This window comes from Onychostruthus taczanowskii, unplaced genomic scaffold (genome assembly GCF_017590055.1).
Source record: "Onychostruthus taczanowskii isolate IOZ18803 unplaced genomic scaffold, ASM1759005v1 scaffold64, whole genome shotgun sequence".
Classification (NCBI taxonomy): domain Eukaryota; kingdom Metazoa; phylum Chordata; class Aves; order Passeriformes; family Passeridae; genus Onychostruthus; species Onychostruthus taczanowskii.
In genome coordinates, this window is record NW_024504122.1 from 2,637,874 (window position 1) to 2,662,777 (window position 24,904).

Sequence of the window (24,904 nt, forward strand, 5' to 3'; positions counted from 1 at the left end):
CAGATTCTGGTTTACCAGGACGTGCTGAATTTGATGCTGAGGGGTTTCATTTGTTGCTCCAGTGGCAGTAGAGAAGTACAGACCATCAGTAGAGCTGATCCTTCAGCAGAAACTGCTGAGAAAGGAACAAGAAGTTGTGGGGCTTCTTGAGAAGCACAGCTCTCCCAAGGCAAAGTTTGGGGGGGCTGCACACTCAGATCTCTGTGGGCCAGTGTTCATTCATGTCCAGGAATAACTTCTGAGCCTCACATCTCCAAGTCCTAGTGATTATTAAGCAGAATGGAAAGTGGACCTTGGCTCTTGCTGGTAAAGTCTGAGTTCTTCTGATTTTAGAGCCCTCTTCCTTAGGTTAGACTTTAACGGTGAATAGTTACCCAACAACTTTCTCTAACAATCTGCAAGTTTTCCATTAAGTGGCAAACACTTTGAACTTCCCCCCAGCACCTCTGTTGCAATCTAATCTGCTGTCATTTTTCCCAAGGAGATGGAGGGTGCTACCTCCATGTTTTATTAATTTCCTGTTTCCAGTGGAGGAGAGACCAAAGCCGTGAGGAACACTGAGCACAACATCCCATGGAGCTCTAGGCACAGTGCAGTAGACCAGTGTCAGCCTCCACTGTCACTTCCAGCTGCCTCTGCATTTACTGTATGTACCAGGCATGTGACAGAGAAGAAAGGTGATGTCTTGGAACATGGTTAAGGAATCTGGGGAAAGATTCCTTATTCCAGCCCAGGCACTGACCTGCTCTGAAGCCCTGGGCAAGATTGTCTCTGTTGTCCTGTCTCTGAAGTGAGGATATGAATGCTTTTATCATGTGGGCCTGTAAGGCTCTCTGGCCCTGACAGCAGCTTTAAAATGCTGTTAAGTAGTGATTTTTTTTTTTTTTTTTTTTTGTGTGTGGTGATGAGGATAAGAATTCAGCAGTCTGGACAGGTTATGGACTTTGCAGATCTTCTTGTAGGTGCAGCAAGTACTGGTGGCTCATATTTGGTAGGCAGCTTTGCACAGTCTCCCCTGTGTGTCTCATACCATGAGTATCAGTGGAAAAATAGGGGAAGGGACCTATTATGACTCAGTTCTTCCTCTTTGTGTTTACAGTTTGGTTAGAGTTTACTTTGTCACCCACCCAGCATGTTTAGGCTGTCTCCAAACAATGCTGTAAAAAGCATGCTGCACCTTGAGCGAGTGGGGAGCTTTCCTTGGGATGGACGGGGTCTGCTGCAGTTGTGGTTGTACTGAAAACAGTCTGGGTCAGATTCTTCTTTGGATAATCATAACAGAACACCTCAATGTTAATTGTTGCTGTTTCATACCCAACAGCTCCAAACCCAGGCCCTCCCCAAAACAACAGAACAAGAGGGAGTAGTTCATTGAGATTATGTAATTTGCAGAAGAGTGCAAATATAGTATATCTTAGATCTGTAAGAGAGAGCTAGTTTGTCCTGGATCTGAAAAAATCTCTTAGGCAACATTCCTGGCAGTTAAAAGGAGTTCTCATTTGTGTATCTGCTTTCAAGTCCCTTGACACTATCAAAGCAGACCCATTCCTCAGGGTAAGAGAGACCCAGACTGTGATGTGCACAGGAATGCTCCTTGCAATGTTGTAAATAGCTCCTTTACTGCAGATGGCTCAGTGTTGTGTGGACAGGGGACATCTCTGGCTAGAAAAGTAACCTGTGAATGGTAAAGGCACTGTTCTTCTCCAGTTCAGTTCACTATGCATTGCACAAGCAGCCCTTCTTGCAAGGGCATTCCCAGATCTCCCTTCCCCACCCAAATCTGAGAATTACCCATGGGAGTTCCTGTCAGTACGAGGCTTTGGTTCTCGGAGATGGTGGCATTTGTTTGTTTGCTCTTGTATGATCCTGTGGATCTTGGTGCAGTTCCTGGTAGAGGACAGTAACTCTGTGAATTCCACTTTGTGAAAGCCTGGACTGGCTCCTGCCTTTTCCAATTGCCTCATCTGAGAGCACACAGAAACGTCTTGTTAGACCTGGACTCTCCCTTTATACAGCAATCACAGACCTACCGAGGCTTTGAATTAGACAAACCTTGTCCTAATGCCTGATGTGGCTTTTCATGGTCAAACAAGCCCTTCAGTGAGCAATCAACAAAACTGAAATGAAGGAAGTCAAAAATTATTTCCCCATTGGACAGCAGTGGGTACATCCTTGAGAGATTTCCTCTTCATTCACAGGGTTCAAGATTTCCTCTGATGGAGAAGGGAGGGATGTGCCTCTCAAGTGCTTCCCAGGTCAGTGTCCAAGACACAACCATTTATGGGATGCACATTTCTTCTCTTCTACAGAGCTCTCAGCCTCTATGGCCATGGAGCTGGGCAGTGCTCCAGCATCAGCCAACTTGGAGGAGTGTAGGAATGGGATTTTCCCTGCCAGGATGGGTATGGGGTCACCAGTGCTCTAATGCAGAGTGTCCTCCTTGTCAGGACTTGTGCCAGGGAAAACCAGCAACTTGGCAGAGAATTGTTTGATGCATGAAGAAAAGAAACAACTCTGCCAGTACAGATTCACTCCTGGGACTACCTAACATCAAAGTATTGTCTCCATTTGACTCTGATCTTTGCTCCCCACCCTCTAGACTGTTCCCTTTACCGTGAGAAAGTACAGCACGGAAAGCGCTGGACCACTCTGTTCTCATCTTGCCCTGTGAGCCAGCAATTCTTCAGGGACAGGGAGAGGGAAGGGTGGCATGCCTTTACTGCTCAAAGATAGGGCTTCATTACATCACCCTCCCCTCCTGACCACTCCCATATATGAAGCCTTGCTGCCACTCAGCTCTGTGTGACTGGTCTTGTTTTTGGAGTCCCTACTTCTGGGAACTCTTGAGGAATAAGGGGCAAGAGAGCCAGCCAGAAACGCCTTCTTTTGGTGAACTTCACTGGCTGAAGGTGAACTGCATCCAGGGAGAACAGAGCTTTTAAAGTAGTGAGTAAACAGCTGATTTTATCTTGTCATCTCCATATTGGTTGGATTGGGGTGTGAAATAGAGGAGTTGTTTCTTTCCCTTTATTGCGTACCTTTCTAGCTCGTTAATCCTATTTCATTAAAGGGTGCCTTTGTTTCACAAGCCTTCAGGCTCAGGTTTGAGGGGCAAGTGTTTCTCTCTTGCAAAGATGGACAGGACTGGATCTACTGTGTTGCTTTTGGCTTGGCTCAGTTAGCAAAGGCAGCAGGGTCTCTGTCCAAGCAACCTGAACAGCTGCTGAGCCACCCTGTAGGGGAGCTGCTGGCTTGGCAGGGTCAGCAGCACGTGGACTGGTGGCTTCAAGGACTGGGGCTTCTGACAGGCTGAGATAAGAGCAAGGACCTGGAAGTCTAGTGAGCTGGGATCTCAATCCCATCCTGGGGAAGACATTTCACCTCTGCATGGCCCGTCCAACCCTTTGAAGGTACTATCTACCACCCAAGCTGATGTTGGTCTCTGCTCCTTTTTGGGTTATAAAGGTCTATGGAAAGGTTGGTGCAGGCTCATTGGCCTGAGTGTCCGATTTTGCAGGTAGTGTAAGTGACAAGGATTGCTGATAAAAGAAGTGTTGTTTTGGCAAACTGACAGAAGAAAGGCTTCCAAAATCACCAGAGAGATCAGAGCTACACAAACTTGGGAAGGCAGATTTCATGGGGTCCTAAAGATGAGAAATTCTTACTTCAGTCAATGTCCCTCTGGCAGGTGGTGCTCATCAGAGGAATCAAGGTCTAAGCGGCTGAAATCCATAGATCTTGGATCCCTCTTCTTTCCATGTCATTCTGTGCTTCCTGAAAAATGTAAGCTCTGTTAGTGTGGGAGGTCAAGCACTGGCAGGTTTCTTACCTGGTACCTGGGGGAAAGGCCAGGAGGCAGGTGCAGAACCAGAGAAGCTGCAGGGACAATGGGATGATGCTGAGGGTGTGATCCAGAAGCAGGGTGGGAGGGCAGTGCTGTGGGAGAGAACAGAGCTCCTGGTGCAGAGCAGGCAGAGCACTCAGTAGAGCTCAGGTCAAGGGATCATTTGTGTCTGTGGAAACTGGCCCGTGAAGGATGAAGAAATACTCTGAAATAAATCAAGCAGTTCACATTTAATTCTTGGTAAAAAAAAAAAAAATTAAAAAAAAAATCTGTTGCAAAGAACTATCAAGGGCAACTCTATTTGTATGAAAATGAGCAGATTCTGCCCAGGCAAATGAATATTTAGACATATGAAGGACCAGAACAGCACCTGTGACACTCTCTGCTCATTGCCAGACCAAAAGAATGGCCCTCTCCTAGGTGTGTTTAGAATTTCCTGATCCAGGTGTCCACAGCAAACAGGAGTGAGATCAGGAGAGGCACAGCCATTCAAACCAGCTCTATGGTCATTAAGGTATTCACCTACGTGTTGTAGAGTCTTGGTTTAGCAAAAACAGGTGAATTTAAGCAGGTAGCTACAAATTTTTTTCATTTGGAAACAGCTCTTTTCCAACTTCAGCTGAAGTCTCTGAAACATCTTCAGTGAATTCAGTCTTGAGTTCATTTATTATAACTGGAATCAAGGGTTTTTGGTGGCCTTACCCACCCATCCAGATGCTCTACAGTCTATAAAATACACAGTTATCTGCCATGGCAGGTACAACATTACATAAACCTTGCATTAAAAGTACATAAACCCTTCTGCAGAGCACCAAGAAAGTCTAAACTTCATCTGTGGTCTGAGAGTTTTGATGTGCATGTGCGGGACTGGTCCAAGTGCAGCAGTCAGGTGAGACTGGGGAAAACCTCTAGCCTTGAGAGAAAAGGCACAGTACATTTTTTGCCCTTCACTGTTGTATTGCACTAAGACACAGATTCTTACACTTCAGTTTCCCCTTTTTCTGTTCTTTCACCTTTTTTGTCCTCCTATCTTCATTCATTTATTTTGTCCCACTTCGTTCCCACTTTCTCTGTTTTTCCCGTCACCAGTTCAGGTTTTCGTCTTTCCCTCTCTCCAGCAGCCCTGTCCCTTTTTATTTGGGAATGGTGAGGCTGATGGGAAGCTGTGTGGGACTGTGTTGCTGAGCTCATTGCTGGCTGCTGGGGAAAGGCAGTTCTGTCAGCTGCAAGAACACAGTCCTGGCAGAAAGGCTTTGCAAAGATTAAAGGGCTTTATAAAGCTGCCAGATAAATGGTACAGATTGATGTAGGTTTTGGAAACTGCCGAGCTTGACATAAAAGTAATGAGTAAGATTGATTTGGGACAGCAGAGAGATAAGATTGAGGAAAAATGAGAAAAGAAGGCAGAACTTTGGACAGAGGACAGTCACCCTGTTCTGGAAGGGAGAAGCAGAAGAGCTTCTTCTGCAACAGCAACCAATGACCTCCAGGCACTGAGGAGCCCCAGCAGTTCACTCAGCACTGTCCCAGCAATGCTGCTGCAGCTGCCTCTGGGCTTAGAAGGATATAACCAGAACTGGTTAACCAGTGTGGCTGGCAAGAAAAGGTTAATAAACCTCCCTGTTTACCAGTTATCTTCCACTTGCTTACCTTTGTCCCAGGGAAAAGTGTGCACCTGTGAGTGATTATGAGAAAACAGGTCACTAAAATGAAAGCATATGGGTTCATTGGTTGGTCAGGTGAGTTCCAGTGAAAGCAGCTCTCACTGGAGGGGAAGGAGGTGCTTGGGCTGTGGACAAACATCTGCTTGTTTATTTTCAGCTCTGTAAGGCAACTTTTGTGTCCCTGCTCTTAGCCAACTCAACCTTTTGCACACTAGGCATATTTTCCATTCTTAAAGTACCTTTTCTTTAAGTCTCCCCTAGTGACTTGTCCAGGACTTTTTCAGCTGTGATCTCTTTTTTGAATCAGTGTTTCTTAGGTCATGTTTAGCCTAAATTAGAATTGTCTGCTACACATACAGTTGACAGGTAGCTTCCACTGGTTGCCCTCATCATGGAAGAGTAGAGCAAGGGGTTAAAAAGGGAGCTGCTATTTAGTAGGAAGAAGCTTCATGTGCTTATTAACAGCTCTGTGTTAGTGGGCACTCGAGGTGCTGTTTTTAATGCTCATGTTCAGTAGTATTGGATTGCAACACTGCTCTGTTAGAGGGAAAAGATTTCCTCATGGGAAAAATAGCTAACCTGCAACAAGAGGTAAACCTAAGGTACAGAACCTTGTAACAGCATCTATTCCAATAATGCATTGGGATGTTAAAACATTGGGAAATGGAGGCCTTGGGTTGCTTGTTCTGCCATAAAAAGTAGGAGTCTAAACTGTTGACCTGGTCTGCGCTCTGTGAGTCATTGCTGGGTTGCTTCATGAAATACCTTCAGAAAAAATCAACAGGGGTGGGGGGAAAGAAACAAAAACAAAAATTCCCTGGAAGTGCCTGGGGTTGCCTGATGCTTTTCAGTATCTGCAAGCTCCGTGACAAGAGGTGTGAAGGCATTGCTTCATGTGCTGAAAGATGCACTCCTGGGTTGCTCAAGTTTCAGTGTAACAGCATATGCTAATTTTTGGGAAATTAAAGGTGACCATGCCATGAACATCACAGTTGAAAGGAGGTGGCAAGTCCTTCAGGAGATTTTTTTTTCTTTATTTGTAATGGGTTGAGAAGAGCAAGTCAGCAATGCACCTGCATTAAAAATGGCATTACTGCTTGAGCTGTGGCTTTGCAGCTTGAAACATGCAAGGCTGAATTATAACAGGGCTCTCCATTCTATTAGTGCCTAGACAGAGGTGCTTGATACTTGCCAAATACTATGTACAGCTGAAATAAGGTATCTGTGCATAGCACAACCTGTACACAGCAGTGTTCACCCTTTGGAACTGCAGGCACTGCCTTCAGGTTTCACAACTTTCTCTGACCCCATCTTCAACTCCACTTGTGCATAAGTGAAAGAGTAACTTGCTGAGGAGCATCCAACTTGTTCCAGCTCTGTGCTGGTAAGAACATGACACTGCATTGTCCTTGAAGGAAAGAATTCGCTTCATTTTGTTGGGTCACTGATATAAACCCTGCCTTTCAGCTGTGGGGGTGAAATATTACAGTGGGATAAATATGATTTAGAACTGGGTTTTCTTACAGCCTTTCCATGTCACCTTGCACCCTCTGAGACAAATGTGACAGGGAGACTCTTGTCTGACCTAGACCCACTTCAGGGATGTAGCAACTTTAGAACTATGAAAATATTAAGAATAATACCTGGTACCTGATGCCTATAGGATCAGTAAATTAAGAAAAGGGTTCTGCTCAGTAGACTGCATCTTAAATTCACCTGTTAATATTAAAGGTGTGACAGGCTGAAAGTGCAGGTTGATTTATTTGGGGCAGAGACTAGACACCTTTCCACACTGTCTGCTTTTTCAGAGGATAGCTGTGTGCTCCTGTCACAATCTTTTTTGTGGAGCATGATGAGTCCCACGTCAATAAATCAGACAAAGTGAGAGGGATGTGTGTTAACAGCTGAATGTGGCCTGGACTCTTAATATGTAGTTCAGACTGGCCTGTAGGAACAGCAGATACATCAAATCCTTCTGAGCCTGCAGAGTACTTTCTGTGCCACTATCTACTTTCCAGAAAGCTTCCATTTTTCACTCAAGACCTCTTGGGTAATAGAAATATAACTGAAGGGGCCTGTTCTCTTCATACAATATCTTGAAAAGGGTATTTGAAAGTCACCTTTGAAAAATGGGCACAGGCTCTATTCCTTCCAAATATCTCAGGGCTGAAATGCTCATGTTTTTTAGTACTGATTTTTCCACCTCTAAATGTTAAAGAGAACTCCATTTTGTGGCTATTATAGAAAAAATGATGTATTTTTAGGCAGGGAAAATATCACCCTAAAGCTTTTAATCTTGGAACTTGGCCAAACTTTGTTAATGAGTCAGTGTAGCACAGCTACTGTCCTTCTGCAGCAAGTGGAGATGTGGTGAGTCAAAGGTTGGAGTGGGGCAGGGGGCCTGGACTGGTGTGGAGCTGAGGCATTAACCTCTTGCCTGACCCCTGTAAATCCAGAGACAGCATCTAACAGTGCTGACTGCCATCCAGGCAGACTTTGCTTCATCCTGGGTTTGCAGAGAGCCTTCTGGCTAAAAGTCAGGCTTAAAACACGTGGGCTTGGATCCTCACTGTGCCTGAGTTTCAGGCAAGCTGTGATTTGCTTGTGTTACATTCTGGTTGGGCATTCAGCATTCCTGGATGGGCATTGAGTTTGTGCTCAAGGGAGGGTCTGGGGTTTCTGGCAAGACATAGACAGACACAGTGGCCCAAGTTTGAGTAGCTGAGTCCATAAAGTCCAAGGACAGTTTGTGCAGCTCCTTACCTCTGGGTTCTGCTGGGTTTTTGTGTAGGTGAGCTGCAACCTTGGAGCTGCAACTGTGCTTCCAGACTTGGCACAAGCAGACATGGAGGACTGTTGCTTAAAACCCTCTATGAGATTTAGTGATGGAGGGCAGGTTTCTTCATCCCTGCCTTCCTGCTCTGCCAGAAGGTGCTGCCGTGGCAGCAGGCCAAGCAGAACAGGCATTGCATCTTCTTGTTGCAGCTGGACTATTAATGTGATGCCAGTTGAAGGTGGTGTGGCTGTGGTTGCTGAGGGCAGCTGTGGGAGCTGAGCAGGTGCCCTGGCACTGCCAGCAGCTGCCCACCCTTGGCACACAGGTTATTCCCACCAAGTGTAGGCACAGCTGAATCTGGCGGTGTCTGGGTTTTAGCTGAAGGGACAGACTCCAAATCCAGTCTGTCTGTGAACACAAGGGTGTAGGCAGGAGTGGTGTGAGGGTACCTGGCCATGTGGAGACACCATGTGTTTAGAATCACAGAACCATTTAGGTTGGAAAAGGCCTTTAAGATCAATGAGTCCAACCATTAACCCAGCAGTGCCAAATCACCACTAAACCATGTCCCCAAGTGCCATATCTGCATTTTTTAAATCCCTCCAGAGGTGGTTACTCCACAATTTTCTGAAGCAGCCAGACCACCATTTCAGTGAAGAATTTTTTCCTAACATCCAATCTAAACCTTCCCTGGTGCAACTTGAGTCCATTGTATTTGCTCAGTTGCTTAATCAGAGCTTCAGAGCAATGAGGTGAAATATTTGTACCACATAGTAACCAAATGCAGGAACACAGAATGATTCTGCTGTTGATAAACAATCTTAGTGGATCCTAAAATATGCATTTTGAGAGGTGTGGGTTCTTGACTCTTCACCTAGTCAATGATTACTTCTGCATTCCTCTGGTACTGTGAATTCAGACATAATGAGTTTCAATGGGTTCATCTGTGTGAGCAGAGCAATATAAATACCAAATACGAGTTTTGGAGAGCTTTTAAGGGAAGATAAGTGATTGCTGCTACTCCTACAAGGATGTTTTGCCCCTAGGAAAGAGTTCACTTCCTGAGAAAGGACATTCAGAGGAGGTCAATACATACAGGTCTGTGCAAAAGGACAGGGTCAACTGGCAAATACTCTTGAGGTAAGGGGGAAACAGGAATTACCTTCATTGAGCCATTCCCCTCAGCCTGGAAGTGCTGTGTGGGATTTCTTATTCAACAGAATGTGTGAAAATGAGACTTTTTTAGGAAGCAGATGAAAGCTTGCCAAAAGAGAATGATGGGACCAGACTAACCAGTCTGAATGAGTTCAGGTCTAACAAACAACTTCTAGTTTAGTGGCAAAAAAGCATCTGAAAACATCTTTTGCTACAGCTGGGAGAACTGAGCTATTTTGGTGAAGCATTTTGACTTTAAATTGGGAGTGACCATAACAATAATGTTTTTTATGGGTTTCTAAAACTTTAATAACTTGTGGTTTTGAGATTGAGTTTGCCAGTTGTGGATTTCTAGGAGGTCCTCAACTAGGAAACACTGGGGAATTCTGTATTTACTCCACCTTTATGCTTTTTTTTTTCACTTCATAGTTTATGCTGAAGTGTCTTAAAAAATATTGGATTTGATGCTAAAATTTCTGCAGGGAGACATGAGGGATTTTTAAGGAAAAAGTTTCTTCAAGAGGAAATTATTGTCTCTCTCTCAGTGAACTCAGAGTTTGATGTACATTGGGCAGAATAATACATGCCATGTGGCTTCAGAAAAGCCTGTGCCTGTGGAGGAGTCACAAACTGTGATTACAAGAGCTCTCTTTGAGTCACAAGAGCTCTCCTGAGCAGCACCTGGGGCCAGCTGAGCAGCCCCTTCACTCACAGACTCAGCACTCAGTTCTTTTCAATGTTGATTATCTCAGCAATGAGCAGGGACCACTGATCCCCACTGAAGCCTTTCTCCTGCAAACTGATGTGTGTCCACACGAGTCTGCAGTGCTGGGGTTAACCAAGAGAGGGGTGCTGGCCCCTGGTCAGGAACCCACGGAGGCACTGTCAGTGAGGAAGGCTTTAACTGAGTTGAATGGAGTTGTGTTTCTCCAGGGACTGCTTTGTCCTCCTGCTTCAGGTGGGAGCAGTGCCTAGGTCTGAATTTGGAAGCCTCTTTGGGCTTCTTCATGGCTTGGCTGAACCTCTGTTTTAGTTCCCTTATGGCTGGTGGAGCGGCAGGCTGTGCAAGACTTCAATTAAAATATCTCCTGATGGAATGTCACAGTTTGTGATGTGTCACAAGGGCATGGCCTATGTCTTGTGACAAGAGTCCAGACGTCCAAACTATCCTTGCATTTCTTGTGCTGCCTGTGGAAAGTAGGGGAGGGTATCTCAAAGCTGATGGCCCAGTGGTGGCTGCTGGCTGAGAGAGGGAGCACAGGGAACTCTCAGGAGCGGGTGCAGGGGTATGAAGCTCTTGCAAGATCAGTTTAAAGCAGAAACCTCTTGGGTTTGAGTTTGTGGTTAAAGTTTTGGGTGTTGTCAGTGGATGCTTCATTTACTATTTCATTTGGGAACAAAGCAGTGCCTGATCATGCCTGGGGTCCTTTGTCATCCTCTGGTATCCCACTGTTCTCTCCCCACTGCTCTCTGGCCAGTACATCTCCTTCTCCTCTTCCAATTCTCCTGGCACTTTCCCTTACCATGGCAGATTCCTTGTCTCTGCACAACACTCCAGCCCTCTTGGCAGAGATGTCAGGCCCTGCATCTCCTGCCTGACACTAACTAGCAACCCCCTGTTGCCCTGGGGTACTTCTAATTCAAAGCCAGTGTCATGTTTAAATAAGGTTGTGCATGTTGTGAGACACCAAAGCTCAAGGGGACTGCTTGTACAAGCACAACCCTGCTGCTTGCTGGTCCTCCCCCTCTCCTAATGTAAAGTAAGGCAATCAGGCTACTTTTAAAATTCCATAGCTAAAAGTGGCTGGTGGACCTTTATAACAGTGAGAAATAATTGTATTGCTTTTATTTGCTTTATAGCCCCTATCTTCTGGAGATATTTTGCTGCTGCCAAAGCACTCTGTGACTGAAGCCATGCTTCCAAACAGCTGGATTTGGCAGAGATATGGAGATTAAAGGCAGCCTCAGCAGACAGCAGCTGGGGAGCCTTCTCAGGTTGTGGCCTGCAGCTGCTGCTCCACTCCCATTAATAAATCATAATGGGGACTCAACTCAGAGCCAAGGTGCAAACAGACCATTGGTCCAAAAACTCAGCTGGCTCTGCAGTGTGCCTGCCCAGGGCACAAGGAGTATGGAAGGGTGGGTTAGCAGTGGGCATCTGCAGGCTCTTGATCCTTCTCCTGATTTCTGTACATCAAACCAAATGCACATTTGGCTCTGCTGTGCCACAGCTGGGAAGGCAGTGAGGGCTGTGCTTCCCTCTGGGGTCAGGCCTGGGATGGGCTAAGGAGCTTATGGAAGGAGTAAAGGTGGAGAGGATTATCCTCAGCTGGGGTTGCTCTCTGCTCATTGCTGGAGAAGAGAAATCTGCAGGTCTGGAGCTCATACACCTGCTGCTTCCTGAGCAGGGTCAGTGTGATAGATTGCACAGCTATACCTTCCTTAGGAGCATTCCCTTGAGTGACAGAGGCCCAGGGTGGTGCCACGGTGCAGCACAGGTCAGTGTCTCTGCATGGCAGCCTCTGAGTGTTGCTGCCCAGTGGTGCATGTCTTATCCTCATGCCTGGCAGGCCAGGAGCTGTGCCTGAGTCACATGAAGTTGGTTGGAGGGCTCTTTCCAAGGTCTGTGCACTCAGCAGGCAGCAGGACACAGCATGGAGCTCTTCTGGGTCTATGGGATGCTCACAGGTGTGATCCCATTCCAGAGAGGAGGTGAGAGCAGAGGCAGTACCTGGAATTCCCCCTTCTCTCCTACTGTCAGAGTAACTTGCCTGAGGAGGCAGCAAAGCTCTGCAGGGGCCCAGCAGTGAGACAAGCAGCTGTGGAAAAGAGCTGCAGAGCCCCAGCCAGGAGCTCAGGGGTTAACTCAGCACGGCGGGGCTTGAGTCAGCCCAGGCTTGAGGGACAGCCCAGCACAGAGCAGCCTTCAGACCAAACAAAGTACCTTCTGCTGAGCTGGGGCACAGATAAAAGATCCCATGGCATTTCTTGTGTAGCTTGGAGGAGACTGCCAGTGCTGAAGCTGAAATATCTCTGCCAACAAACAAAACTGTCTTTAAACTCTGAGGCTGTGTGTGAGCTATTGTTGGGGACATAATGGCTTCTCTGTTTCCCTGCACAGTCATTGCTCTGCAAACACACCACTGGTCTCTTTTAAAAGTGCTTGAGTGTAAATTAAGTTCTAAAACCTGGAAAGAGGTTTCATCCATTTACTTTTACTACCCTCAGCTGACACTTGTTTACAGAGCAGCACATACAGTAGATTTACAGCTGCTTTACCTGGATGGAGATGGGCATCTTTAGTGCTCAGGCTGAGACTGACAGATACAGGGCTCGGACAGCAAATGTGTATCTCCTGGTTTAAGGCAGGGAGTGAGGCTGGGGGGGCTACTTGCTAACCACCCCCCTCTAAGAAAAAGTTTTGGTTTGGCTGGCCTGGCCAGTTTCCTCTAGTTAGCTCAATGCTGGCACACTCACTGCTGCCTAATCCTGAGTGTGTGGCTGCTGCAGGGCACTGAGTGCTGCCCTGGCTGGGGGAGTTCACTCTGCCTTGGGCTGCTGGGCATCCACAGTGGGGTTGGTGCATCTGTTCTTCACCACAATTCCATGGACTGGCTTTTCTCTGAGGATGGCAGATGCTCTGGTAAGGTAAAGGACATCTTGGCTATTGTGCTGAAGTTGTGGTAAAAACCCAGAGCTGCAGTACAAAGGGGGGAGGTGGTCTCTGAAGGCAATATGATTAATTTAGGTCTATTTTGCTGGAATGGTCTTGTAATGGAAAAGAAAATGGATCAAAGAGTAGCTGCTCAAACTGTGTGTGCTGAACTGCCTGTCCCAGGAAGGTGGCAGTGACTGTCCATCCCTTGATAGCTCTGCACTCACCCCCGTGTGTACCCAGAGAGCTCCTTGGGGTTCTGTGCTCACTCTCACATGAGCTGCAGCCCGAGAGCAGCTGCGTGCAGGACTGGGACACGTGGGGACCTGAGCACTGGCCATGGCCCTCTGGAGGTGCTGGGCTCATTGGGAAGGTGCTCTGGCCCCAGGCAGGAATGGGTGCTGTTCTCACACTGGGCTCTGCCAGGCAGCTTTATCCAAGGTTGATTCCTAATGACCTAGATGTGTTTTGTACTGGTCCCTGGCAACCTTCCAGACAGAGACTCCTCCACAGACAAGGCATTTAAAAGCAGATTACGTGAAGTTAAATTTTTAATTTTTTTAAAATTTTTTTTGTCCTGAAGATGATGTTAGCAATGACTGACAGCAGTTGTGTTCTGCTCCTTGAATTCTCTTCTCACCTCTGCATCTGGAGGTGTCTGTGCTGTTCCCTGCCTGCTGCAAGGCAGGCTCTTACCCGGGTGATAGCTGCTGGTTTGAGGATATGAAAGGAGGTGGCAGCAGGGCTGACAATCCTGTCTCTTTCCACAGGAAGATGAAGACACGCTGTGTGGTGGTGGCAGTGGTGGCTGTAGCCCTGCTGGGGCTGGTCCTGTTCCTGGGGCTGTTCTTTGGGCTGCGCTCAGGGGACACACACACCTACAGGAGGGCGGCCGTGGCCACCGACGCGGGGCCGTGCTCCGTCATTGGAAGGTACCACTCACTGTGCCCTGCCTCTCATCAGCTCTGACAGCTCTGGCATGAGACACAGCTGCTGCTGCCCCGATGTTCAGGTGCAATCCTTGCTGTTGCCCAGCATGGATAATCAATCCCTAGTCTCCCTGTAGAGAGGGAGACTCTCATGGTAAAAGACCCCAGGCTTTTACCATGCTTGACCAGCTTTACTGCAGTTGCTCACAGACAACATAGCAGGCAAAGGTTCCTTGGATCCATTAATAATGAGAACAAGAGTTTTCTTTCTTGCTTCTTTAAAAAAAAAAACAAAACATTTATTGAGATATCCTTCAGTTCTAGTCTCAAGTGCTGCAGATCCAAGGCTCCTCAGAAAACCGTAATTTCTTATGACAGTGTAATGAATGTGTGTGGAGTGTCTGTCCCTACATGTACTCTGTCACATCTCACTGTTTTCAGGCTGGTTTGGATGTGTCTCTAATGAGGGCTGACCTGGTCTGCACACTAACCACTAAGGGTCTGTTCTCTCTGGAGACAGAATTCCTGAGGAACGCATAGGCTGGGTGTGGACAAATGTGCCTCAGAGAATCTGTCATAGCTGCTCTGACGTGGTGCATGCACTGCTGACAGGGAGCTGAGACACTGTCACATGTCACCTTCCCTTCTGCTGCACAGGGACATCCTCAAGCAAGGGGGCTCCGCAGTGGATGCCGCGATTGCAGCCCTGCTTTGCGTGGGACTCATGAATGCTCACAGCATGGGCATTGGAGGGGGCTTCTTCTTTACCATCTACAGCAGCACAGGTAAGGGACAGGGCCACACACAGCTGGGACAGTTGGAGAACTTTATCTAAGGCAGGTGGTTTATCCTACCTGAGGGAAGGTAAACGACTGATGCTCACAGCCTCTGGGGGAATGTCCTCAAAATAATTGCCAAGAGACTGGCTCATGTTGGCCACAGTCCTTCAGCAGAGACCATGGCTGTGGGCTGAGTCCAGAGATAAATGTCATCTTCCTTGCTCTGTCATTAAAGGAAAAGTGGAAATCATTAATGCAAGAGAAGTGGCTCCAAAAGGAGCATCGATGGACATGTTTGGGAACAACACACAGCTCTCTCTGAAAGGTATGGCAAAGGCTGTTTCACTGCTTTGGGGGGACCACAGAGCTCCAGCATTCACTGCTACCAGCACATCTACAATGAGAACATTTCTTATGGTTATGTTCTTGCCTGCCTAGAGGATTTCTCACCTAGGAATATCCTGGAAATATCCTCTTACACAATCTGCAAACTCTGGTCTGACAAAGAAGCTAAAAACAATGCCCTTTAAACTAGTCAGGGACCCCATCACTTTCTGCTTTTCACTTTATGAAAAAGCAGCTGAATGCAAAGCACTGAGTATGACCTGTTCCACATGTGCCATCTTTTCTTTCCACCTCTTTGAATAAATCTTTGTGTGGAACACCTTGGGTTTTGTCACTTCAGGTTTCCTCCCTAAATTACTTCTTGTGGTGGCTTCAAGTAATGGCTTGGGGTCTCCAGAGAAGTTTCCTATCAGGAAAGTATTTTCTAATAAGAAATAGAAAGAAATACTAACTAGTTCTCTTCATGGTCACTCTTCTAAGCAAGAAGGAACAGCACCTTGGAGGGGGTTTGAGCAGTGTGTTGAACTTCCAGAGATGCAAGGGGAAACAGGATTGAAGCAAGCTGCTGCATCACTGTGAGATGTGGAATCAGTCTGTTCCAGTTGTAGTTACAATGCTGCAGCAAAGTGTTTGGTTCAAGACATCACAGTCTGTGTCCTCTCCCCGTGATAGCTTCTGTGTTCTGCGCAGCTTTGCTCTGGTACAGAGCCTATGGAGGGAAATGACCCTAAAACTGGATTTGCCAGCAAGAGGACAGAGGGGTTTCAGCAGTTCAGAATATGTAGGCAAAAATGTCAGACCAAATTATTCTGTTAATTCTCACGAGCTGAGCAGGTCACAGTACACACAAGCCCTGCCTAAAACAAGGGCTGGCAGAGATGCCTGCCCTACCTCCTGCTCCATCAACCACTTTCTTTTCTTGCTGTGGGAGACTTAACACATTCCTTTTCTGCTCCAGGAGGACTGTCAATTGCTGTTCCAGGAGAAATCCGTGGCTATGAGCTGGCTCACAAACGTCATGGCAAACTGGCATGGAAAGACCTGTTTCTGCCCAGTATCAAGCTGGCAAGAGAAGGATTCCCTGTTGGGAAAGGCCTTGCTGCAGCCATCAAATCAAAACAAGAGGCAATTGAAAGCAATCCCTTGCTGTGGTAGGTAGAGCAGTTGCTGTTCTATGCAGAGAAATTTGGGGTGGCTGCATCCAACCTGCAAAGTCCCTGTGTTTGTGCAATGCAGTGTCCATGAGGAGTGTGCATCCCCTGCAGTAACCACACTCACTGTGCCTGCTGGTGTCACTACAGACACCTAGAGGTGCTAAATCATGGGGAATGTTCAGTCCTGACCTTTAAAGGGGAAGAAATTCTACTCCTGAAGTCCATTTGTCTGAGCAAGGTGGAATTAGAGTACGTGCTGGGATCAGTGTGCCCAATGGCAATGTATTTTCTGAATCCCTGCTTTTCCTCATGCTGTAAGTGCACCAAGCTGATCTTACCTGCATTTGGAGTAATTGCAGACTCTCCTTGAACATCTCATGTGCTGTCAGGCAGTGGGAATTTGGATCACCTCTTACTCTACAATCAGCCTTCCTCAAGCAGTGCCTCTGACCATCCACTTCTGGCAAAGACTTTGAGCATGAAGGGTTTTAAATACTCCTCACTTCTTACAGTCAAACCCTTAGTGCTTATGTCCAGCCCTGCTGGAGATCATGCTTAATTCTCTCTTCTCCTTAAAATCTCTGCCAGCTGCAGGTTTGTTTCCTATCTAATTGGTAATGTACACCCTGGTCTACCTCCTGTCCTTCCATCAGGCAGGTCCACAGCAGCACAATCATGATCCATCATGAGGGAGCTAGAGAGGAAACAATCTACCCTAAAGTGATCTGTCAAACAGGGACTGAAACACTTCTGGATTTACTGGAAGCTTTGAACCTCATAGCTTAATAGACTGTGCTCTGAACTGCACTGCTGAGATCGAGGACTGTGGCCTCTACTGTACATCTTGAGGCACTTGTTGCCTTGGGGTGGGCAAGGAGGGTGGTGCCATGGTGAAAATCCCTGCTGCAGGCCCCATTGAGCAAACTGAGTGTGTGAAATTACAGGTTGTAAAACACTGTTCAATTTGGTGTCCCAGTGCCAAGATCTGAGGACCCCTGGGCCGTGGCTCAGGCAGTTTCCTTCTCTCCAAGAAGCACCTAGCATGAACACTCATGCTGGTTCAGCTGCCACAGACACACATAGTTCTGAACTTGTCTCTCAGACCTGATCGTCTCCATCTCCTTTCTCTGTTAGTGAAGTGTTCTGCAAAGGAGGAAAAATTGTGCAAGAGGGTGAAACCATCAAGATGCCCAAACTAGCCAACACCTACGAGACTATAGCCAATGAAGGAGCAGATGCCTTTTACACAGGAAGCCTGGCAAAGCAGATCATTGCTGACATCCAAAACACAGGTGAGAACCAGGACATCTGTCCCAAGCAGCAGGAGTGACCACACTGCTCAGAGCCCAGCGAGGAGCCAGTGATCTGCAGAAGCCTTGGGAGAGGTCAACCCTGAAATGCTGCCTCTGAGATCTGTGGCAACACCACAGAAGAACACCCAACACCCAAAAGAAGCACTTTAACACATGTGTTTGAAAGTCTGAAAGGGAGAGTGTTTGCTGTGCATTTGTGCATCACAGAGCCTCCCAAGTCTGTGCAGCTCAGGCTGCTCTCAGAGCCTGAATCCAACGGGTTTGTGCCTAAAACATTACATACGTGGTGGTCCTGTGAACTCTGAGCTGTTTGGTCTCTCGGTACCACTAGATGGTGGCAGTATCCTATCCTCACCAGCCAGCACTGGCTAGCTTGGGGAACTTCCTGTGAATAATTTACTGGCTTTATTTGTGGTAGGTAATTACTTACTCTCTTCCCCCTTCAGATAAGAAAGGTGATGGAACACTCAAATTATTCTGCCTGTGGGATGCCACAAAGCATCTGCACCCAAAACTGCATCTTTGTCCTGTAAACAGAATTCTTAAGGACATTTTGTAGCCTGACACTGCTGGTGTCCTTTGTAAAAAAAGATGGATCACCAGAGTTGTGGCTGCTGTAAATCAGCCCAACTTTGTGCTTAGACTGTCTGAGCCTGAGATGGATCTATCAAGGTGTAAATCTCCTGGGCACACATCTTTGCTTTCTTCACCATATTACTTTTTGGATTTGTCCATGTTCCCTCCAGTCCTTGCTGTGATTCATGGTGGTCATGGAGTATGACCTCCTCTTCCCACCAGAGATCACGTAAGCCCACATCTCTAGTTTCCTTCTCTTTCCAGGGGGAATTGTCACTTTGGAAGACCTGCGGGACTACAGTGCCACAGTGATTGAGGACCCCATACAGATCAAACTCGGGGAGTTCACCCTCTACACACCCAGTGCCCCGCTAAGTGGCCCAGTTCTGGCCCTCATTTTCAACATATTGAAAGGTGAGAGTGCCACAGAGCAGTGCCCCACAGGCAGCAGGAGCTGGGAGAGCTCCAAAGACATCACCCTTTTTGGGGGAGCAAGGCCTCCCTGGTAGCCCTCCAGCAGGTGAGAGGTCTGAGGGCCCAGGAGAGATCAGAGATGCAGAAACATTTCTCTACTGCTGTAAATTCAGGGATGTTGCCTTCATACCTGAAATACAGGTACAAGAGGAAAAATATTTTCCTGATGGGGGAGCTTCCATGATATTTGTATGGGTGGAACCTAACATGTACTTGAGGCTTCTTTGGAAAATACCTCTGCAAGTACAAATTCTGCTGGTGACTCCCACAGTGCTGAAAACTACCAGAGCTCCTGAGTTCTCCATGTGGAGATTAGGACAGTCCAGTGACTGCATCTCTGTAGAGACTGGGCTTCAAGGTTATACATCTGACACAGGCGCATTAGCAATCCATTGACCCTGTGCTTTGTGTTCACAGTTGTTTGTCCTCTGTTGCCAGGATATAATTTTTCTGCTGCCAGCATCAAAACCGTGGAGGAGAAAGGTCTGACCTACCACCGCATTGTGGAGGCCTTTCGCTTCGCCTACGCCAAGAGGACTTTGCTGGGAGACCCAAAATTTGTCGACATTACAGAGGTACCTGGCAAAAGCCTTTCCTTTTGTTGACTGGAACGTGGCTTAAAGTTTATGGGTGACTCCACTTTGTCAGGCATGCTCTGTGCCAGTTGCTGTTGACGGGCACTGAAACAGCTCCGAGTCAAAAAGTGATGTCCTGGGGGCTGTAAATGGAGGCAACCTGCCTGCTGTAAGGAAAAGCAAACTTCTCAATTCACCAGGACAGCTGGAGTACATTTAGGTCTAACCCTGCCTGGTTTTATAGTGTTTGAAGCCTTATTCACTATATTCCCAGCTTCCTTGTGGCTCTCTAACCAGTCTTGCCTGTAGTAAAATGGAGCAGCAGATGGGAAGAGGTGACACTGGCCCCAGCTTTGCACTTTGTGCTTTACTTCTGTGCCTGCAAAAGCAGCAGACTCTGAGCCCAGCCCAGCTTGATGAACACAAGTTTTCAACTTACAGAGCTCTGGTCAGACCTTGCCTTGTCCCAGTCCGATCCCATTCCTCTTGTCCCTGAAGCAAGTGTAGCCCTGCTTGCCTCACAGCAGTGTGGAAGCAGCTTTCCGTAGCACTGCAACAATGGATGCTGATCAACTTCTACACAAAGTGGTGACTTTAACAGCTGCTCCTGTGACAGCTAAAATGATCTTTTGCTACAGTGTCCATCTTCCAAGAAGGAAGACCCTGGGGGAGAGCTGTAGCCTCACTGCTGTGATTTGCCACTGTTGTGTGGTCTGAAGTACTGGATATCATCCTCATGACTACGTGTCTCTTAATCTGCTGAGTAACTGCACTGGGTTTCTCTGACAGACAATCAGAAACATGACATCCGAGTTCTTTGCGGATGGTCTCCGGAGGAAAATCACAGACAACACCTCCCATCCAGTTGACTACTACGAGCCTGTGTACTACACTGGAGACAATGCTGGTACATCCCACGTCTCCATTGTGGCTGATGATGGCAGTGCTGTGTCCGCCACCAGCACCATCAACCAATAGTAGGAGCTCAGACATTCCTTCCCTGTAGGCCTTTGCCATCTTCCTAGTGCTGGTTCTGGGTTGGTACCAACACCACTGAGCGTCCCCTCTGGGGTGGGGTAGGGGTCAGTAGTGCTGGTGATGGGCACTTCTGCTGAGCTTGCAGGTCAGTGCTCAACACGGAGGCCTCGTGCTTGTGTCAGAGGACAAGATAGGTCCTCTCTCTTGTTGAATTCTACCACAATATTCACTGCATCTGGATCTTCTCATAAGCAGAGCTATTGCTGCTGGTTCTGGTTTCCCAGGCTTTTGGAAGGAATTTGAGCTAATACAGCTGGCCTGGAAGCGCAGCGTTTGGCTGTGAGTGCTGTCAGAAAGAGCTGTGTTCACACATATGGCCTGGAGCCAGGGTGTGAAGCTTATTCTTATCCATAGAAAATGTCTCCAGCTCAACACACCTAAGCAAACCCCCAGTCATCCCCAATTATGCCAGCCTTTGAGCTGTGCTGCCTCTGAATGGAGTGCAGTACTGCTCACCTGGAAGGGGCAGTGGTTGTATGGAGGTGCTGTGCTGCTTTTCCCCATGGGGTCCTTCAGGGGAGCTGTAGAAGGGCTCTGGGCTGCCTTTCCTCTGTGTGTAGCTGTATACTCACGGCATTAACTGCTTCCTTCCCCCTAGGGGTGACAGAAAGTCCTTTACAATGGGAGGGAGTGGAGCGTTACTCCAATCGAATCCCAGGTTTCACATTGCAGTAAATTCAGCTGAAGCACTGCCTAGATTTGCTGTGGTTTTGACCTGACTTTGACAATTTGTTTTCTCCAGCTTTGGCTCTGATGTACGATCCAGCGTGAGTGGAATCATATTTAATGATGAAATGGATGACTTCAGCTCACCTTACATAATCAATGGATTTGGGATCCCTCCTTCTCCAGCAAATTTCATAGCTCCAGGTAGCTGTAAACTACCTTCCTGACTCAACCTTTTGGCCGTGTGTGCATGCTCACACTGCAGCATCTGTGCCATGGGACACAGGCCTGGGAGCTGCAGGGGACAGGGACAGGAGACAGTCAAGAAGGAGATGAGTGCAGGGGATGGTGAGATCCCCAAGGACTGAGCAGGACACAAGCTGAGTCAGGAAGGTGGAGACTGAGGCTCTGGGCTTAGATGTGGAGCAAGAGCTGGAAGTTTGTGAGCTGCAGGTAGAAAGCTGAGCCTCTGTGTTTCCTCTGTGTCCCCAACAGGTAAACAGCCAATGTCCTCCATGTGCCCCTCCATTCTGGTGGATAAAATGAAACAGGTGAAGATGGTGGTTGGTGCTTCTGGAGGAACAAAAATAACTACAGCAACAGCACTGGTATGTGATGGTGTGGGCGAATGGGGGACAACACGAGGCAAAATGGGAGAGGCAGCATTTGGGGGGACACCCATCTGCACCTGTGACAGGCTCATGGCTGTGGCTCCCTGCTGGGGGCCAGGGGCTTGAAAAGGAGGCTCCTGCCTGGCATTCTGAGGGCCAGACCTCAAACACCAACATGCCAGGGCTACAAAAGGCCTGCTATTAAATTGCCTCCTTTAGTGACTCCAGTGTCTCCTTTAGTGATGTTTTCTCTGGCAAGTTGTTCTTACCACCTGCACAAGATTTGCTATAAGTTCTGTTCTCTGCATCTCCGTGAACCTATTTATCTAGTTTAGAGTTGTTCCCATCCAACATCCCAAACTTTGGATCAAAGTCACACAGAGAAGCTAAATAAGAACTCAGCTCAGGCACAGTGTCAGGCCTGACAGGCAGGGCCTCTGTGAGCTGCTGTGGCAGCCACTCAAACCACCCAAGAGTGACTGCAGCAGTGACTGTCCCCTGTGCCAGCAGCACCAGGCTGAATCTGGCTTTTTGGCTGAGGTAGTGGAGAAGTCTGTAAAAACCACTACAAACAATTTCCTAAGCCCTGGACTCTGAGAGTGTTCTCACTTCCCAGCAGCTCCAACCTGCAGTTCAATCCTGTAGAGATGAGCCAGGCTCAAGGGAACTGGTTGTACAATAGCAGGAAACTGTACATGTAGTGTTTGCTGAGGTGACTCTTGTCTGCTAGTTACAGCAGCATAAATCCAGCCACCATAGCTTAGGAATCTGATCCTTTTCCTGTGTTAATTTTAGTCACTCATGCTTTCTTTGTGTAGAAATCCTCCTAAGCATATACAAGCTGCAATGTACCTGTGTTTTGCTTAGCCAAGAGAAGAACCACTGAAAGTCACGTAACCCAGAAATGGTGCCTTTTGTGTGCTCTGATGAGCATCCTTGAGGCACCTCTGCCTGTGTGGCTCCAAGGGCCAGACTTCTCTGAGCACAAGTAATTAACATGAAGGCGTTTTGCTTCTCACAGGCAATCATGAATTCCATCTGGTTTGGTTATGATGTGAAGAAAGCAGTGGAGGAGCCCAGAATTCATGATCAGCTGTTTCCCAACATCACGGAGCTTGAGCAGCAAATAGAGGAGGTTGGTGTCACTAGAGCCATACATGGACTTCTATGAGCTGGACCCCTAGTGCTGGGAAGGAAAGCACTGTGGAAAATCATCAGGTTTGGCCAAATGTTCCTAGGTGAGCAATAGTAAAGCTTGTACAAGTCTAGTGCTGAGTCACAATAAGCTCAAAATGTTCAAAGTGCAGCTTCAGTCTGTCACACAGGTGTGAAGCCAGTGCATTGACTTGTCTCTGAAACTGAGCATCTGCTTGCAGTGATGTTTGGCACAAAGGACTTGCAAAACAGCAAATCACGTCAGGGCCCAGACCATCCAGCAGTCTAAATCCAGTCAGTCTCAGGGAACTCTTGTCCTGCTGAGTAAGCTCATGATGAATCTGGAAGGCCTGGCCCAGAGCTAGCAAGGAGGGATGCCCACAGGGACCTGGGAACAGACTTGAAAATATATTCACAGTAAAGATGTCAGCACAGTTCTGTCAGTTGCAGAGCTGATGGCAAGGTCTGCCTTGCTCTCCAGACCACTCACCTGAGCTGGCAGCTTCATTCACCCTAAGAAGCTACACATCCCCAGAGGCCTGAGGCAGGCACAGGTGTTGTACATATCTCATGCCTCTGTATCTGCCTCTTTGTACATACCTCTGTGCCTCTGTATTTGGGAAAACAGTCCTACATGATGCAGTTTTCTTATCAAACTCTGCAGAAGTTCCTCTGTTAATAAGCTTCTTATGAAGGTAACACCTGAGGTATCTGCCAGCACTGGGGAGGATGCCCTGCTCTCTACAAGTCCTGTGTTTTCCACCACTGCCAACAGGATCCATCAGTCCTGGCTGTTAGTGTGTGAATATCTGTGACCAAGAATAGTATTGGTAACCCACACTGAGCACCACACATACCAAATTCTGAATTCCACTTCTTCAAAAGTAGGGCATCCCAGAAGGCAAAGGGAGGAGGAGGAGGAACAACACGTAGCCCTGTGTGACACAGGCCCTGAGTGCTGGCTGGTTGTGGGGGATGCAGATTGCAGGGTGCAGCAGGTGCAGTTTGCCTGTGTGCTGTGCTCACACAGCTGTGCATTGCAGGCTGCAGCAGGTGCACTTCCCTGTGCATTGCAGGCCACAGCAGGTGCAGTTCCCTGTGCATTGCAGGCCGCAGCAGGTGCAGTTCCCTGTGCATTGCAGGCCGCAGCAGGTGCAGTTCCCTGTGCATTTCAGGGTGCAGCAGGTGCAGTTCCCTGTGCATTGCAGGCTGCAGCAGGTGCAGTTCCCTGTGCATTGCAGGCCGCAGCAGGTGCACTTCCCTGTGCATTGCAGGCCGCAGCAGGTGCACTTCCCTGTGCATTGCAGGCTGCAGCAGGTGCAGTTCCCTGTGTGCTGTGCTCACCCAGCTGTGCATTGCAGGGCATCGAGCAGCAGCTGAGGAAGAGGAGGCACGACACGGCGCGGGTGAGCGGCGGCGCGGTGGTGCAGGCCATCCTCAGAACGGAGTGCGGCTGGGCCGCCGCCTCCGACTCGCGGAAAGGGGGCTTCCCTGCGGGCTACTGACCCGGCTCAGCTCCTTCTTCCAGCGCTCTAGTGACACCAAGGTGTGTTTGGGGGGAAGATCCTTTAGATCTGCAACTCAGGGACTTCTCACAGGAAAGAGAACACATTTGCCTGTGATTCTGTTGATGGAACTGGGACAGTTCTCTACAGCCATGACCGAAGTGCCTCATGCCACAGCCGTCTGCTAAGACAGGCACGTCCACCAGGACGTGCAGTACTTACTTGAAGAGTCTGTTCTGCCTTGAAGAGTTTGTTCCCTGCCTCCTCTCCATCCCACGAAGACAGATTGGGTGCCCAGTTTCTGCAGAAGGTCCAGCTCACTCAAGCTGCAGGAAGCGTTTCCCCTGCACGGTGTCAGCTACCGGGAATGTCCCTGTCACTGCTAGAGAAGATATTTGTTTCCTGTTGAGTAGGTGGGAGTTACAGGACTCTGGGACTGGGTTTTCTAAGTTACAAACTAATAGGCCTGTGCCATAGCGGGAAGCCCAGCTCTAGACTGGGATAAGCCAAACTCACCACTCTGTTAACAAAAGGTGTTTCTGCATTTCACCCAGTTGATTTTTGGAGATGAGTGGGAAAATGGGGAAATGGCTTCAAACTTTTTTATATTTCTGTTGAGAAGGTCTAAAGGGAAGATGCTACCTGTAAAACTCTGAGCACAACTAAAATAAATACGGAGTCACACGTTTT

The 24,904-nt window shown here is 47.9% G+C and overlaps 1 protein-coding gene across 1 annotated transcript; it reads left to right on the top strand.

Annotated features, from left to right (window-relative positions):
- Nucleotides 1–9,332: 9,332 nt before the first annotated feature.
- On the top strand, nt 9,333–24,898 carry GGT1 (gamma-glutamyltransferase 1). The gene is made up of 13 exons (XM_041420403.1): nt 9,333–9,424; nt 13,865–14,026; nt 14,681–14,808; nt 15,038–15,127; nt 16,106–16,298; nt 17,436–17,593; nt 18,455–18,604; nt 19,103–19,239; nt 20,029–20,216; nt 21,020–21,147; nt 21,439–21,551; nt 22,576–22,689; nt 24,071–24,898. Exons 2-13 carry the CDS (start codon nt 13,869–13,871, stop codon nt 24,212–24,214), a joined length of 1,701 nt encoding a protein of 566 aa, XP_041276337.1. The 5' UTR covers nt 9,333–9,424; nt 13,865–13,868; the 3' UTR covers nt 24,215–24,898.
- Nucleotides 24,899–24,904: the final 6 nt, after the last annotated feature.

Bases quoted from the DNA above. Each gene is read 5' to 3' on its own strand.
- GGT1 (XM_041420403.1), top strand. From the start codon at position 13,869: ATGAAGACACGCTGTGTGGTGGTGGCAGTGGTGGCTGTAGCCCTGCTG. The intron at 15,128-16,105 runs GTATGGCAAAGG...TTTCTGCTCCAG, and splicing joins CACACAGCTCTCTCTGAAAG to GAGGACTGTCAATTGCTGTT. The intron at 21,148-21,438 runs GTAGCTGTAAAC...TGTCCCCAACAG, and splicing joins AGCAAATTTCATAGCTCCAG to GTAAACAGCCAATGTCCTCC.